Here is a 16,679-nt window from a genome sequence, read left to right as displayed (position 1 = left end):
AGGACTGAGCAGATGTTGCACAGAAGCTTTGAAGCGCTCAAAAAATACTGGTTTCAGAGTAACAGCCGTGTTAGTCTGTATTCGCAAAAAGAAAAGGAGGACTTGAGGCACCTTACAGACTAACCAATTTATTTGAGCATGAGCTTTCGTGAGCTACAGCTCACTTCATCGGATGCATCGGATGTAGCTCACGAAAGCTCATGCTCAAATAAATTGGCTAGTCTGTAAGGTGCCTCAAGTCCTCCTTTTCTTTTTTCAAAAAATACTGTGATTTTGCATGAAACAGTTTAAAGCGAGTAGTTGCGAACGAGGCTGTATGCAAAAGATAATTCCGCGTCCCAAGCTGGTGCAAAGGCCATTTTATTCTGGTCTTTTTTACCTCATTGGAGGTTTTCTCTCCCTCTGAGACTGGCATCGGGACTTCATGGCCAGAGAAGCTTGGATAGACCTCCTGTCAGTCCGATTGCTTGTGCCACAAACTGAGGTCTTTTACTCCTTACATAATAAAGAGGAAGAAACTACATGGGCATGTTGAGGGGGTCCAAATAACAGTGCTACACGTATACACAACACTGCAGGGCCCAGCCAAACACCTGCTGCTCTGGTTGTGTCCTGGTGGTTTCTAAACCACAGAACACATTGAGAACCACGAGAGGGATCACGAACTCTTTAAAGGGATGATACCTAGTTCCTATCGACCACACCAACCCTGCTGTTCTTGGCAGCAGCAGTCCGAATTCTGAGATCAAACGGAAATCTTGCCTTTGCCATTGCTAGAGGCAGGCAAACAGGCTTGGGAGAATGGAGAACTGACACGGGGCTCTCTCTCACTTGCACTGAGTGGTTGACATTCTTTCCATTTTTTGGTGTTTCTGCCCCTCCTGATACCCGTGTATGGTAGAAGTTGCAAAATGCTTCACGTGGGGCTCTTCCTGTGGCATAAACAAGGCATCCGAGAGCAGACGGAGTAGAAATCCCTCCAGGAGGCCTGGTCTCCTGAGATTTGCAAGGCGGTTTGGCAAATCTAATAGGATGGGATATTTCAGATAGGATCTGGGACAACAGCGGAATGTTCGGATGCTTACGTCCTGTTTTTAAAGGGACAGGCCCGTATTTAAACCATCCTTCAGATGTCCCAACCTTTTCTTAGAAGCGAGCAAATTGTCCCGTATTTTCAGACTCCCTCCTTCCCCGCATCAGTACTGGCAGGTCCTGCTGCTGGCCGGATCCCTGCTCACCAGCCACTCGCCCACCAGTGGTGAGTGGGGGGTGAGGGGCATCCAGTGGGCAACAATGGGGTGTGTGGGCAAGGCTGGTGGCGGGGCAGAGATGCAGCGTGCGGGGCCGGCCGCTCTCCCTGCTGGTCCTTCAGTGCAGCCCCTGCTGCGTGCCGGCCCTTGGCCAGCAGGGCCCAGCCTCCCATCCCATTACCGGCCGGCACTGGCTGCACGCTGCACGGGTTGGTGAGTGCGGGCAGGCGGCAGCGGTTGTGTCAGCCCTTTATGTGCCTCCGCTCTTGCTGTCCTCTCCCTGCTTTGCCCCTTCGCCCCCCGCTGCTCCTCCGTATCCTCCCCAGTGGGGTGCGTCCCGGTCCCAGCGCTGTGTGGAGAACCAGCCCCTGGTCAGAGTGCTCAGCTCACCAACAGCCTGGCCGTCAGGCCCCTTCCTTCCCCCATTGCCTCTGGCTGGGCCGGCGCCCCGGGAAAGCCCAAGACCCTCCAGCCTGGGGTGCTGGCCAGGAGGAGCCGAGCCGTGCGTGTGCCAAAGCCCCCGCACAGCACTGGCAGGGGAAGCCTCTCTGCCCCTCTGGAGTAGCAAGGGCGGGGAAGCAATTTCCAGCCTGCTCGTGCCCCGAACCTTCAGGTTCCACATGCCCTTCCTGTGGCAGGGGCTTAGCACCCTCTTCACCTGCCCTGGGTCCTGCCCCCAGGGAGCACGGGGGCTGCTCCATCCCCTAGGCACCCTCCCCTGCTGAGCCACCTCTCTGGCCCTGTTCACTGAAGCCCCTGCAGTCAGGTTCCCTGGGCCCTGGAGCACAATGGATCCCTAGGGCTTAACCCCTTCCTGTCCATGCTGTAGCCAGGGGACAGGAGGTGTCTGCATTATGTCAGTGGCCAGCATCAGCCTGGATATCTTAGCTACCTTTTGACATTGTGCGGGTAGGAAGGGACAAGCTGTTTCCAGCCCCAGGGGGAGGAGGAGAGATGAGCTCTGCAAAGACACGGGCCAGGTCATCCCTTCCCCACTTCCCCGGCACGCGTCTGGAAGCAGCTCCCGTCCCTTCCCTCCTGCCCAGTGCCGAAAGGCTGCTGCCGGCAACATTCTGGTGTGAACCCGGGCAGAAATCTGGGGAAGGGGGCCATGTGACCCTGTGTGCTCCCCCCCCCCCCACCTGTTTTCTTGGGAAAACGTGGTGCCAGATACCAGGAGAGGCGGGTCCATCCTGGGGGCCCAGCCAGGCATGGAGGGCAGAGAGCACCAGGCAGGGAGGGTTGGGTCGGTTTGTCACCCCTGCTGTGTGAGAGAGATGTACGGGAGTGTGTGTCACCCCTCTCCCGTGTGAACCCTAAAGCTTTAAAGGTAAGAAGGTAAATAAAAAGAATCCAACTATGCAGTATTACTTTTTAACAGGGGCTGAGTCAACTTGGTTTGATTTGAACATTTGTACGATTGCCGTTGAATTTGCTTGAATATAAGTAATTTTACCAGTTGTCCCATATTCAGCATAGGGACATATGGTCACCTAGCTTTACTAAGCCATTTGAAAGTGACCCACTACTAGTAATCACAGAGCTGCTGGGCAGACTTGGCCTTTCTTTACTATTAACCATACTTGTCTCCTCCTATTGATGCGAGGTTAATATCTGCTAAAATATTCTCCATAACTCGACTCTTGCATATATCTAAGTCACTGATCTAGTGGCCTATGAACTGATTAGCAAGAAACCTCTCCTACTCCTCTCCTGTGCTGCCAACTGTTGAGCCTTGTGCATTTCTAATAATGACCCTCTTTAATGGCCAAATCCATCGTAATCAAAAGAACACAGTAATTTCGGCCGAAGGGAAACTCACTAGTTTCTTTGGGAAATGTTCCCAATTAAATATCTGGAATGTGTGAATTAGAGAAAGCAAAACTAAGTCTCAGCATGGCCAGAAAACGTCTGTGTGTGGAGGCTGTGTGAAAGGATTTCTTGCTTAGTAGAAGAGCAAGTTCATCGAGTGCCAGAGAACAAGTAGACCAGCCAAAGATAAACACAACAAAACCCAGGCAATTTCAGGGCATGAATGTACAAACAGATGAAATAGTGACAAGAAATAATAGAAGAGCCAGGAAAACCTTAAGTGTCCCAAAACGTTCACGTCTCATTAAGCAACCCACTTAGCCAGTACCACATGTCTTCAAGGGAAAAGGCAGTACTGTCTAGCAATAGACAATCTGTGTTTTACAACAGGCAAGCACTAAATGGCAGATCTAGCCGACTTCCCTTTAAAAAAAACAAAAATCAAACCAGTGAATCTGGAGAACTGCTACACGTTTTTTCCCCAGGTGACAATCCCTATTGCAAACGTCTAAGTCAGCCAAATGGCTGAAATACAGCATTTCACATCCCTGTAGTCAAGTGTCTTCACCAGGTCAGCTGGGAGGAAGAATTTAATCAGAAAAATTTGAATGATCATTAAGACTAATTTAAGAACAACTTACTAGATGCACAAAAAGCCACAATCCCACAACTGAGGAAGAAGGCCATGCTGGTTAAAAAACTGACCTGGTTTACAGAGAAAGTGAAGGCAGCTTCAAAAAATAATATATTAGAAAGGGGAAGTAGATAGTAATGAATATAAATCAAAAGTTAGGAATTATAGACAATTGATAGGGGAAGCCAAGGGACACAGGGAGAAGTCTATGGCCAGCAGCATTAAGGACAATAAGAAGGATTTAAAAAAATATATTAGGACAGAAAGAAACCTGACAGTGGTATTGGGTCCATTACTAGATGGAAGTGGTAGAATTATCAATAATAATGCAGAAAAGGCAGAAGGATTCAATAAATATTTCTGTCCTGTATTTGGAGGAAAAACAGCTGATATAGTCTCATCACATGGTGATGATAACACTCTTTCCATTCCACTAGAGGCTCTGAAGGCTGTTAAAACAGAAGCTGCTAATGTTCGACATTTTAAAATCAGCAGGTCCAGATAACTTGCATCCAAGAGTTTAAAAAGAGCACATTAAATGGATTAAAAACTGGCTAGCTGATCGGTCTCAAAATGTAATTGTAAATGGGGAATCATCATCCAATGGGTATGTTTCCAGCAAGATCCTTCAGAGACTGATTCTTGGCCCTACGCTATTTAATATTTTTATTAATGACCTGAAAGAAATCATAAATAAATAATATGGCTCAATGTAAATATATGCATCTAGGAACAAAGAATGTGGGCCACATTTACAGGGAGGCCTCTATCCCAGGAAGCAGTGACTGAAAAAGATTTGAGGTCATGGTGGATAATCAACTGAACTTGTGCTCCCACTGTGATGCTGTGTCCAGAAGAGCTAATGTGATCCTGGGATGCAGAAACAGGGAAATCTCGAATAGGAGCAGAGAGGTGATTTTACCTCCATGTTTGGCACTGGTTCATTCCTTGATGGAATCCTGCATCCAGTTCTGATGCCCACATTTCAAGAAGGATGTTGATAAATTGGTGAGGGTCCAGAGAAGAGCCACAAGAAGGGCTAAAGAATTAGAAAACCTGCCTTGTTGTGACAGACTCAAACAAGTCAATCTATTTAGTGTAACAAAGGGAAGTTGAGGGATCACTTGATTTGTAAGTACCTACATGGGGAACAAATATTTAATAATGGACTCTTCAATCTAGCAGAGAAAGATATAACCACAATCTAGTGGCTGGAAGTTGAAGCTAGACAAATTCAGACGGGAAATAAAGTGTAAATTTTTAAAAGTGAACATAATTAACCACTAAAACAATTTACCAAGGGTCATGGTGGATTCTGCATCACTGAATATTTGTAAATCAAGATTGGATGTTTTTCTAAAAGATCTGCTTTAAGAATTCTGTGAGAGATGTTCTCTGACCTGTCTGATACAGGAGGTCAGACTAGATGATCACAATGGTCCCTTCCATTCTTGAAATCTATGAAAACTTCAAATGCAAAATTTTGTTTCCATTAAAGCCAATTAATCAATCCGACAGCTAGATCTCTGGCTGTTCTGGAGGCTCACTGCACCTTCTCTTGTCTCTGCTTCCCGGTAGGTGCACCATCTTCACCCCAGATGTTGGTTTCCACTCAAGACTATCCCCAAGGACCTGGGGTAAGTGCCTGATGGGGCAACATGGGCTATCTGCAGTTGCCTTATTGGGACATTAGATTTAAGCATCAATTATTTTAGTTTGAGTCTTTCATTCTTGGAAAGGGGCCAAGGAGGGGAAATGTTGCAGCTGATCTTTTTTTAAAGGTTATGTTTTCAAATCAATAACGGGATAAACGTGAAGATTCTAAAGGTCCAGTTTCCCTCTGGTGTAACTCTAGTTAGTTAATGGGGTGACTCCACGGAGAAGCATGGCCCAGTCACTACTAATAAAGGAGTTTGAATCTGATCGAGAAGAGACAAGGAGGCAAAGAAAGGCGATCAGGCGGGGTGACTTGGTTAGAGTGCCAGGGGAAGAGGACGTCCGCAGTGGTCATTTGTGTAGCCCAGGAGAAGGCAGAAAGGAGAAATTTATAGTTGTCTGCAGTGATAGATGACCAAGGTTTAGGCTACTGTAATCTGCCCTTGAAGATCACGAGAAGAAAAGTGAGTATTTCATAAATCATATTTGTACATAATACCGCATGAAAGGCAGGCTTTGAAATAGCCAGTTCTGCTGCTCATCTCTCTTTGATCACATATTTTACCTTATTCTCAATTGCCATTAAGTTATAAGACTAATAAAAATAATTCTTCTGTGGGTTTGTTTGTTTGTTTGCTTGTTTCAGGTCGAATTTTTTCCCCATCAATAAGGCCCTGAAAAATACTGTTGTAGAGAACCTGCCTAATTCGGTAGTAAAGTGTGAAATGTCCACACACAGACATGATTAGTATATAAAGTAGAAGGAGAAGTTTAGCCACCCAGCAGCATTTCCTTGAAAATAGTTATTTTCATATAGCTTGATCCAGCTCGCTGAGTTATGCCGATATCCCACTGGGCATCACTTTCCCAGGTCTTTGTGGCCAAACTACAACAATTTCCTGCTATAATCCATGTCCCCAGAAGCAGCAAACCAGAGTCTACATATAATTTGCTGGGCAGAAATCTCTGAGCTGTTCTCAGGCCCTGGACTTCTTATTTGTTAAGGGGGTCATTTGCAGCAGACCAGATTTGCAGGCTTTTGCTCTATAGCACAGTGGAAGTGTATTGACAATGACATATAATTTTTGCATGGATAGTTCTCAGGATTTAAGCACAAACACTGAAAGCCTTTTTGTTGTTTTTCCTTCTTGTTACAGAGATCTTTACACAGTGATATTTTTGATGAAATTTAATACTTCACGAGCGTGCATTGTGAGACGACTGCATCTCGCCAAACGCGTGTGGGTTTTTCTGCGAAACCACACACAGCACGCTGCAGCATCAACAGCTGAATTACAAAACATAGTTCAGGCATGTCCAGCACCCATAAGTGCCCGAGCTGTGCTGCATATCTGAACCACAGAGGGGTAGCTCAGTTTGGTCGTTCCTGACCATTTAAATTTGCACAGACCATTTAAAATAAACTGCCAACATATCTTGGAGTTTCTGGCCCTCCTAATCCAGCAAGATTTTCCACAGCCCAGATTGCACCTTGGCAGTTCCTCCTTCAGCAGCCTCATTAGTAGAGTTAATATCATCATCTTAATTATCATAATTTTCTTTTCAGTTGTCGATATCCCAGTTGTCTGCATCACCGTATTCTCCTCCTGTAAGCCACTCGTCCAAACCCCCGTTGCAACAGCAAACTGGCTCTCCAGTCCTCCTCTCCCCTGGGATGCGCCGACGTGAACGTGCAGTAAGGATTCCAAGTCGGGTTTATGTGGTGGCCCCTGCATTGGCTAGCCCTTGCAGAGAGGGATATTCCTACCCGCGTGTGTTTGGAGTGTGTCCCTTCCCACAGAGCTATACAGTACATACTAGGCCAGGTTCACTCATTCCTATGGTCATTGCAGCCAAAAATAAATGTGGGAAATCTGAATTCAAAATGTAGAAAAGCCAGGTTTGTGAGAATGCATGAACCCTGTCTGCTCAGGAGCACTTCCCTTTACGGAGAGGCTGCATCAGGTGCTGTGCTGGGAGGGAGGACTCCTGGGTTCTGCCCATCCCCCATTGCTTGTGCCCTGCCCGGTGATCTGTGCATTAGAACGTATATGAGATAGGAAAGGCGCTGCTCATCGGCTCAGCTGAGCAGGACTGTGATGACAACACTTCTGCTGAGAACAGATGGGGAACTGTTTGCCTGCACTGCATCTGTTACCCCCAGACTGCCCTGCGAGGAAGACAAGCAGCAGCTTGTGTGAGTGGAGCAGCCTGGCCCGGGCAGCTCCTTCAGCGTGCCGTGCCGACCCCTGCCCCTCGCTGCGTTCTATCGCCACCCATATGGGGACGGTCCGTTTCATGGGGGCGCCCTTGTTTGTCAGCAGGAGCTCCCATATGGAGGCAGCAGCCGTGGCATAACGCACCTGGAGGCTGACCTCAGCCCCAGCTACTTGATCCTGGATTCCTCTGCAAGTGACCAGCTGCAGGAGCTGCCATTCACTCCCGTGCACGCGCCGATTGTTGCCATGGGAGCACAGACTGGAAGGTGAGGCTCTAAGGCAGGGTTAATGGTAGCTGGAGTGGGAATGGGTGAATTGCTGCCTCAGCGATGCTAGCCCAGGGGGGTGGAGTTCAGTGATGTTCAACGGTCCCGCACCCATCATCCTGCCTCTTACGATAGATGTCCGTAAATGCTTCTGACTCGCACAGAACCCCGTCCAGGAGGGACCTGGCAGAAAGGGTCAGGATTCCAATGGCGTCTAGGTCCCAGGAAACTCAAAGCCATTTCTCTTTCAGCTCTAGCACTGTCCTCACTCGGGCCTCTCTATCTCGCTTGCATGCTGCTGGCTTTCCGGAAATCCTGGATTGTAACAAGGAGCCAGCAGAAGTTGTGGACCCCGCAGACCCTGTGGACTTCAACCCTCAAAGGGAAGAAGCTGACTTCTTGCAAAGCAATGAAATCATTTTGCAGTTCCTTGCCTTCACCAGGTAATACCTGAAATCCCACTGCCCCATTTTCAGGTTGGATTCACGTCTCCTCTTGCAATAGCATCCATTTCCATACTGATCTGCGTGCTGCTCTTTGGCTTGATGATTCTGAAAGGTCCTTGTATCCATCTCCTGTGCCCCTTCCTTAGGGCTTTCACATTGCTTGGCTGAGGCATGTGTGAGCAACTGCCATGGTAACAAAAGCACCAGAAGTGCCTGTGAGACAATGAACATTCCATTTTAGATGCTGTTTTATACATTGAGCCCGTTCCAAATTAATTTTTTTGTTCACATTAGCCAGATTGTAATGTAAAATTAATTACTGAGTAACTCCTTATTTACAGACAGGAAAGCTTCACTTGGAAAGGCTTTTCTGCAATGGTGGTTTTATCTTTATTATGCAACATTTGTCTATTTACCACTGACTACAGGGCACTGTAATTCTGGAAGTAAAATACCATTCCCACCTGGTCTGGAAGCTGGGAACTCTGTACCAAAGAGCAGAAGTGACATGTTACTACCAGTTTATTGAAAGCAAAAAAACCCAAACCTTGTCCTTCCTGTCACAATGGCTTCAAAGGAAGCCTCCCAAACCAGTTTGAATACACTTAATATCATGGATCTTCCCCAGTTCTTCTGCTTCTCAAATGGTTCACGAGCACTTGCAAAGCACATACCAATTGTTGGGTCTGTAACAAGAGGAGTTAATCCAGAGATGTTTTTTGGTCAAGGATCCCACAGGACGGCATGGGGACAACATGGCCAAAGACTATGTATTTCACCTTCCAGTTTTACCGTTTCCCACCGGTCACAACACCACGATTGCAGCTGGTGAAGATGGACCAGTCTGGGACAGCCAGTTCAGATGCATCTTCCCATACCTTATTCCAGATCAACAAAGACGGAACCCTCAAGAACGGTAAGCACTAGTGGAGGAAGGGTTTTTGAAGAAGGAGGAATGTTTCAGCACTTGCCAGGTAGTATGTCCTCTGAGGAAGTCCTGGAGGCTGTAGCCAATTGTTTGGGAGTTATATGAGATGTCCAAATACTCCAGAGTCTGTGCAGTTTGAAGGGAGACCTAGCAGAGCTTTATGAAATAATGAATAGGGTAGAGATGGTACATAAGGCACTCTGATTTACCCTTTGTCATCATCCTGGGTCAAGGGGCTACTCAATGAAATTAAAAGGCCGCAAATTTAAAACAGATACAAGGAAACCTTTTTATATACAATGCGTAACTAACTTGTGGAACTCATTACCCCAACAAATCATTTAATTCAAGAGTTTAGCAGGATTCAAAACTGGACTAGACAAGTATATGGAAAACCACAGTTACAGCAGAGAGGATATAGATTTATAAGGGGTATAAATCTCCATGTTAACTGATTGGGGCTAGGAGGAAAACCTCCCTATGGCCCAATCGTTCTTCAGTTGCTTACTATGGGGTTTCTTGCACCTTCCTCTGAATGTCTGCCTGTTGGAGATGGGATGCTAGATCAGATGGACCACAAGCCTTCTAGCTCTATTCTTCGGGTGCTAAATTCTTCCAATCAACTGGGCCTTGCTCTAGGGTTTAAAAATGAATACTGAAACATGCCAATGCTTTAAGCCTTTCTTGCAGTGTATCAGCAAAATTGTTTTTCTTTTTTGGCTAGTATGTTATAGTAAAGAGGAAAATCCATTGGGAGACTTAAATTACAGTTTTTAATAGTTCAAATGGGATTTTTGTCAATCAGATTTAGGCTTAGCTCCAAGTCAAGGTAATGGACTAGTATCTGCTATAATATCAAGTTTCCATTAGTTTATACACCATATAATTAAAAGTGTTCAAAATGTCAAGCCATAAGGCAAAACATCAATACGTGTCAGTGACACGATTCAGAAGTGTAGACTGCTGACTCCAGCGATAGCTAAGCAGATGTAGAGGGAGACACAACACATCTAAGCAACCAGCCTGTAGTAATGCAATCGGATTCTCTTAGCAAAATGGTTTTTTTAATGTCTTATTAAATTTTTGTCCCAAGAGATGCAAAACTAATCTCCCACCTCCTACAGAGCATTTTTAGTTTGTAAAGTTCCTTCCCCATGTGGAATAGTTAATGAAAATTAATAAGGAAAATCCACATTAACTTAATTTTTTGTGGATGGATATCAATCCCGACGAACTTAAAAGTGACTGATTCAGGGAGTTCATAAATGGTTTGATCCATAGGTTTATGAGAATGAAATTACAGCTATCAAGAGGAAAGCTGATCCAGTGGCTAGGGTGCTCATGTGTGACTTGGCAGATATAGGTTCAATTCCTGCTGTGCCGCAGACTTCCTCTGTGACCTTGGGCATATCACAGTCACTCTATGCCTTAGTTCCCCATTTATAAAATGTGGATAATGGCCCTGCCTTGCCTCACAAAGGGTGTAGTGCGGATAAATACAGTAAAGATTGTGAGGTTCTCAGAGACAGCTGTACTGGTTCTGGGAGCCACAGGGGTCCCTTTGATAGCAATGAATCTCCTGAGAAGCCATGGAGGGTTAATTTACTTCGTCAGGCATACACTCTTTTTCCTGCAGGATCTCCAGGGTTGCAGCTAAAGTATATGGTGGATCCTGGTTTCCTGAAGCCAGGAGAACAACGCTGGTTTATACGTTATATAGCTGACCATAATCTACAGATTGATATTTGGGATGGAGATTCTTTGCTCCTCATTGGATCTGCTGCAGTTAAGCTGAAGGTATGAAACTTTTCCCATACTAAGTCCATAGCTGCTGATAACGGAGAAAAAGGCCAGAATCTCTACTTACGAAGTATAAGAACTCTGGGGAAGGGACCTTCTTTGGTTGTGTTTGTACAGCACCAAACAGAATGGGGAATTGCTCTAGGCTCTGTTGCTCTACAAGGAAGTATTAAAATAGTAACCCGGCTGCAGCTGGCAGGAATGGCTACTGGGTAGGGTAAGTTCAGGAAGTTTCTTACAAATGTGCATTAATTTCTTTGGTGTTAAAATCTGAACAATTTGTCGGAGTGTGTAAAATGTTTAGAAAAAAGGTCGTGCTCTAAGGTTCCTTGTGCCGCTGGAGGGCTTGCGCGGGCGTGAGAACAAACAGTCTCCGCTGATTCACAGGAGACGCTCACTCTGGGCAGGAGCAGCACATGTTACTTTGGCCCGCCAGGGTGCCTCATTCTTGTTCTGGAGAACCACCACCCGCACTGCAAGGTCAGGCCAGTCCCTGTGCCCCTTGACTCCTCTGCTTCTCCACCGAGGTTGCCAACAAAGAGGGAAAACCAGTGCCAAAAGGCCGGAGGTGGTTTGTGGTGTAGACACTTGTGCCCTGGGAAATGGTCTGAGACCCCCTAATTCCCTGCGAACAGGCCACCAAACAGCCCCGAGGGAGTGAGAATTGCTGTTGGCTGCTACACTGTCTGGATTCAGCTCAGTGACCTAGCGGTGAAAGGTTTGTATCCTGCTCTGAGTTGCCTAAACCATCCAGTCCATCAGGTGCCACTTCCCTCCCCTCACTCCTGAATGCAGTGACCAGTGCTAATGGCCTTCTGTCCAAATGGCCAGAATAATCATCTCCATTTCTAGGCAACGGTTGTGCTATGGCCAGTGTGTGTGGTGAGGATGGGGGGTTTCATTATCAGGTTTAATTGTACAGCAATTTACGTCTCCTATGGAAGTTTCTCTGATTCTTGCCTGAGTCTCTCAATGGTCTCTCCTGGACAGTGTACCACTCTGGACAACGCCTCCTGACAGTAACAGCTACACACATTTTTTGGCTTCAGGATATGTTCCTCTTGCCCCACAGCACTTGCTTCGCCAGGGTCGGACAGCAGTTCAGGTCCATCATGAGCTGGAGGTGATGACAACCGAATACGAGCAGGACACAACAGTAATGAGTGGGGACATTCTCAGACATGGCACTGTGAAGCCCATAGGAGTCTATGTTGTTGTGAAAGGCCGACTTCACCTGAGTTTGGCCAACGTTGGTAAGAATCCCAGTTATTTTGGCTGATTCACCATGTTTTCTGATGAAAATTTGTTTCTTTCAGAAAGTAACTCAAGATTTCTCATGTATTCTTCAGCATGCTCATTAGACACTTAACTCTGCTGGTTGTCTTCATCATTGCAGTTTCAGAACCATTCTGGGGCATAGCTGGGAATCTCTTTAGTGGCTGATCTGTTACCTTCCCCCCTCCATCTTCACAGAGTGATCACCTCCCAAAACAGAGATGCTTTTACCTGCACCAGGATGCAATAATACTTTGCACGCTGATTTGATACAGTTGAAAAGCGCTATGCAGGTGCTAAGGTAGGAAGCCATGCTGTCCCCCCTGTACAGCTGGGGCTACTGAGGTGCTGAGTTTTCAGAGGTGTTGAGTGAGGGTCAATAGGACGTACAGGTGACAAGCACCTCTGAAAATCAGATTTGCGCCAGGAGCAGAGCCCAGTGCAGTGGCCAGCTTTCTGCTCCATGCCCCTTTTCCAGCAATACGATTGCTCAGCATGGTTCCAGACATCCAGCAGCTTGTTAGTTAAAGGTCTACTGAAAGGTGATCTCAGTGCTAGTCACCATGAGAAGTGTTACCCTACTGGCCTTCAGTGCTGAAGCTAAGCTCTTGAGCTTGTATGAAGCCGGCAAAGCTTAGGAGCCTCACATGCTCAAATAAATTGGTTAGTCTCTAAGGTGCCACAAGTCCTCCTTTTCTTTTTGCGGATACAGACTAACATGGCTGCTACTCTGAAACCTGTCACACACAAGGGAGGATTCTGACATTGCAACCCGAGGGACAGATTGGGTGTCTAGCTAACCCAGAGTTTCCATTAGCCGACTATCAGCATTTCTGAGTTGCGTTGTGTTTGTTCACCAGCCATGAAATGGGAGCTGGGGATAATTTGATGGTGGTGCTAGAAGTTTGTCTAATTTCAATGCTTCTGTGAGTGCCTTTTATAACGCCCTCAATCAGCCATCCCTCTGCACCTGTTTCTGTCCCCGAGGGCAGACTGCTCTCTCCTTTCTTTGGAAGCCTGTGGGAGTCACGGCAAGGCTACGCTGCATCAGAACTGCCTCTGCCCACTGCCACCAGTGGGTTCTGCACTAAAGATGGCTGTAACTCTTCACAATATTCCCAAAATTGTTTCATGCTGGCAAAATGAAAAGCACCCCCATGATGCCATTGGAGCGATGGATCTGGACCTCCAGGTGCCTGTGCCTCTGAGGGAAGAAAATGCTTTTTTGAGACCCAGCAGAGCTCTGGGCTTGGGCTGTTCAGAGATTTTTCAGTTGCTTGAGAAAAATCAACAGGTTCTAAATGCCCGTCTCCGATTATCCTGTACCCACCCTCCGCCTACAATAAGTAATAACACCAGGCTACAGAAAGAGGAGGAAATGCACAGCTCATTAGTTCTGTTTTGAGTTTTCTGCCTGCTTGTTTACAAATGTAAAGCTAAGGCAGCTTTGAAACAGACAATATGGAAACAGCGACACTCAATTAGGTGCTAGCAAAATAACTCCGAAACATGGGAGAAACAGACAAGATGCACAAAGCTGTACCTATAAGAAAACCAAACTTGTAAGAACACTGTTTCCTAGAATTTATTAGGTACTTTTTATATATATTTAATTCACCATCTTATAAATGTGCAGTGACTCCAGGTTTTAAAATCTTATCTTCAGAAGAAAGATTAGCTCCATTATATGATATCTTAAATTGTCATTTCCATACTTTGCCTGCAAGAGTGTGATAAGCTCTGAGGAAGGAGAGTCTGAGATTCCTAACCCAGAGAACAGCTCAGTGCAAACCCAGCAAAGGAAACTGATTAACAAAGGACAAACACTCGCAAAACAGCAACAACAAAACACCCACCGTACTGTATCAATACAGCTGCCACTCTGATTTCTCTGGAAAATTTTGTTTGATTTCAAAATAATATTAGTCTGGTTTTTAAAATCCCTCATAATACTGGGGCTTGAAGCGTTGAACAGCAGGCCCGTTCTGTAAACTGGATGGTGTTGAGAGAGAGAGAAATGGGGCTAAACAGAGCCAAATAGGGGCATTTGTATTCCAGTCTTTGCCTGCTACACCCATTTCTGCTCCGTACTACATCATCCCTTTGAAATCTAATCCGTTTCAGAAAGTGAGTTCAAAGCAATTTCAGATACTGCCCCTACCCCTGGCTCCCATTGCCAATTTGCTCATTTTCCTGTTTTTTTTAAAATGCTCTTCCCCCTGGTTGCTGTGTGAAAGACCCACACAAACAATACGGGGAAACTGACCATCCAGGAGCCGCAGCAATACTGACTGAGCAGGAAGTGCTGTCATGTGCACAGTAAACAAACTGGAAAAGAGGGCTTAAATCTCCTTCAGTTTCAGTAATCTTGGCTGTTACTCGTAACGTTTTCCATCAAAGTGATTTTTTTTTAAAAGTGACCGTAACCCTTTAAGCTGCAGGAAAAGAAGCTTCTGGCTAATCCTCCCCTTGCCATTCACACTGAAGTGCTAGGAGGGATTAGCTGTGAATGGAGTTAAATGACATCTTTATAGCATGATATTTTTCTGATTTTTGGTGCGGTAGAAATGATCAGCAAGGTAATTTTAAATACCTCTCAGAGACGAGCTCCGTAGGGTTGCAGGTTTCCACTGGGAGAATGTGTGAACTCCTGTAAGCCCAGGGGCAGCATTCTCAGCAGAGCTGGCTGAGGCAGAGTTGCACTGACACTATCCGTAACATTGTGAGAGCTTCAGGGCACATGCCCTGGTGGATAATGTTAATGTTCTCACTGTCCGTGTTAATATTCTCAGCTGCCTAAACAGCTTGAGCTACTTCTGCTAACGGCGCATTTGCAGGAGTTGTACACATGAAAAAAGGGTACACATATAACTGCTAGAATGTCCTTCCATTCAAAAGCTGTATCTAGCTGTTGTATTTTGCATCGTGCCAGTCACCTTAATACCTATATTTTGTAGGTCCTAAGACATCAAAACGGCCAGACTGGGTCAGACCAATGGTCCATTTAGCTGGTATCCTGTCTTCTGACAGTTCATCACACACTGCAACAATACGTCACCCCCTGTGTTTACAGAAGACCCTCCTACAAACTCTAAGGTGGATGGTCTCATCGCAGATGACATCACAGCTCAAATGTTAAGGGTTGTGCAGTTTTAACACTTGGCTCTTTGTTGTGCCAGAATTCTTCCCAGCTTGCTGTGGGGAGGCATGCCTTGAATCAGCAGCTCTGCCATCTCTTGCAAGCATGCAGGGTGCACTTTTCTCTGCATGTTGGGGGCTCTGGCATGGTCCGGTCTTCACCCCATCGCTTTGGAGCTGCCCCAGCTGGGTGCAATTCCTCTGCTCCCCAGAGAGGGTGTGCCCAGGCTCAGGGGCATGGGGAGGAGAATGCACTTCGGGCCCACCCCTAGACACTTGTACAGGGCCCGCTGGAATCCAGCCCTAAATATTGAAAAACAATGTCAGGTGCTGCAGCCAAATGTCTCCCAAATTCTCCACAGTTATGGAGCTTTTATCTGAAGGACAGAGTGCATTTGTCGGTTAGGTGAATCCACAGACAACTTTACAGCTTCATCCTGTACAGTCTGGGATAGCCTATATATGGATGTAATTACAACAGCATAGAGAGGTGACAAGACAGTAAACAGATCAGTGTTAGGGCTAGTCTTTCTTCACTTGATATAATAGCTAGTATGTGGAAGGAAGAGACATTGGAATAACAAACTTTGCCAGTGATACAAGCAAATGCCAGGGAGTATTTGGGCCTCTTGTGGGTAATGAAAGCCCCTCACCCTAGCTCCAGGACTCTGGACAGCTATTGTCTCTGTTAAGGTACGTATTTTCAGTGGTAGCAATAAAGAAAATATGTCACTTACATACTGCAAAGACCCATAGTAAAAATCCAACACAGTGTCTAAACGATTAGTTAATGGGAACAGTTATCCTGTCCCTAATGGGAAAGGTCCTAAAAAATGTAATCGTGATGAAACTAACAGGGTCCTACAGCAGTCACCCTAAAATCTATAAAATGTAACAGGGACGTGAATCTATTTGTTACTGCTGACTTCTTTTTAAACCATCCTGCAGAATTCTATAGCAGGGATCTAATTTTCTATTAAATGCATAGCCAGGTCCAAAAGACCCGGAGAAAAGTTATCATTTGCTATTAAAATCTACATAACTTTTCTCTAACAGGCACATTTTCTTGTGGCCATGTTGGCATGGCCACAGTATGTATTTTCTACAGTGGCAACCACTGGGGAGTGCAAATTTCACTCAGAAAGCAAGACCATGTTTTAAGTCTCCCAGACTTGACCTTGTCTTACCAAAACGTTTAGTGTTGTTTTTGGCCTATCCAGTGCAAGTCTTGTCAGCCAATCAGTTCATTTGGTAA

General features: G+C 45.9%; 1 protein-coding gene across 10 annotated transcripts in view; it reads left to right on the top strand.

Annotated features, from left to right (window-relative positions):
• The window catches only part of NPHP4 (nephrocystin 4), a 103,656-nt gene that overhangs the window by 64,889 nt on the left and 22,088 nt on the right, over positions 1-16,679 (top strand). For 9 of the 10 annotated variants that reach the window (XM_074975123.1, XM_074975120.1, XM_074975121.1 and 6 more), the window contains 7 exons: positions 5,275-5,333; positions 6,920-7,048; positions 7,674-7,837; positions 8,089-8,280; positions 9,012-9,199; positions 10,848-11,008; positions 12,084-12,264. In XM_074975123.1, coding sequence (XP_074831224.1) covers positions 5,275-5,333; positions 6,920-7,048; positions 7,674-7,837; positions 8,089-8,280; positions 9,012-9,199; positions 10,848-11,008; positions 12,084-12,264 — 1,074 coding nt within the window. The remainder of the gene's footprint in view (positions 1-5,274; positions 5,334-6,919; positions 7,049-7,673; positions 7,838-8,088; positions 8,281-9,011; positions 9,200-10,847; positions 11,009-12,083; positions 12,265-16,679) is intronic. The other variant, XM_074975118.1, reaches the window with a different exon arrangement.

The sequence above is a fragment of the Natator depressus genome, chromosome 18 (assembly GCF_965152275.1).
Source record: "Natator depressus isolate rNatDep1 chromosome 18, rNatDep2.hap1, whole genome shotgun sequence".
NCBI lineage: Eukaryota > Metazoa > Chordata > Testudines > Cheloniidae > Natator > Natator depressus.
The sequence above is the reverse complement of the archived record's forward strand: the minus strand, read 5'-3'. Positions and strand labels throughout refer to the sequence as shown.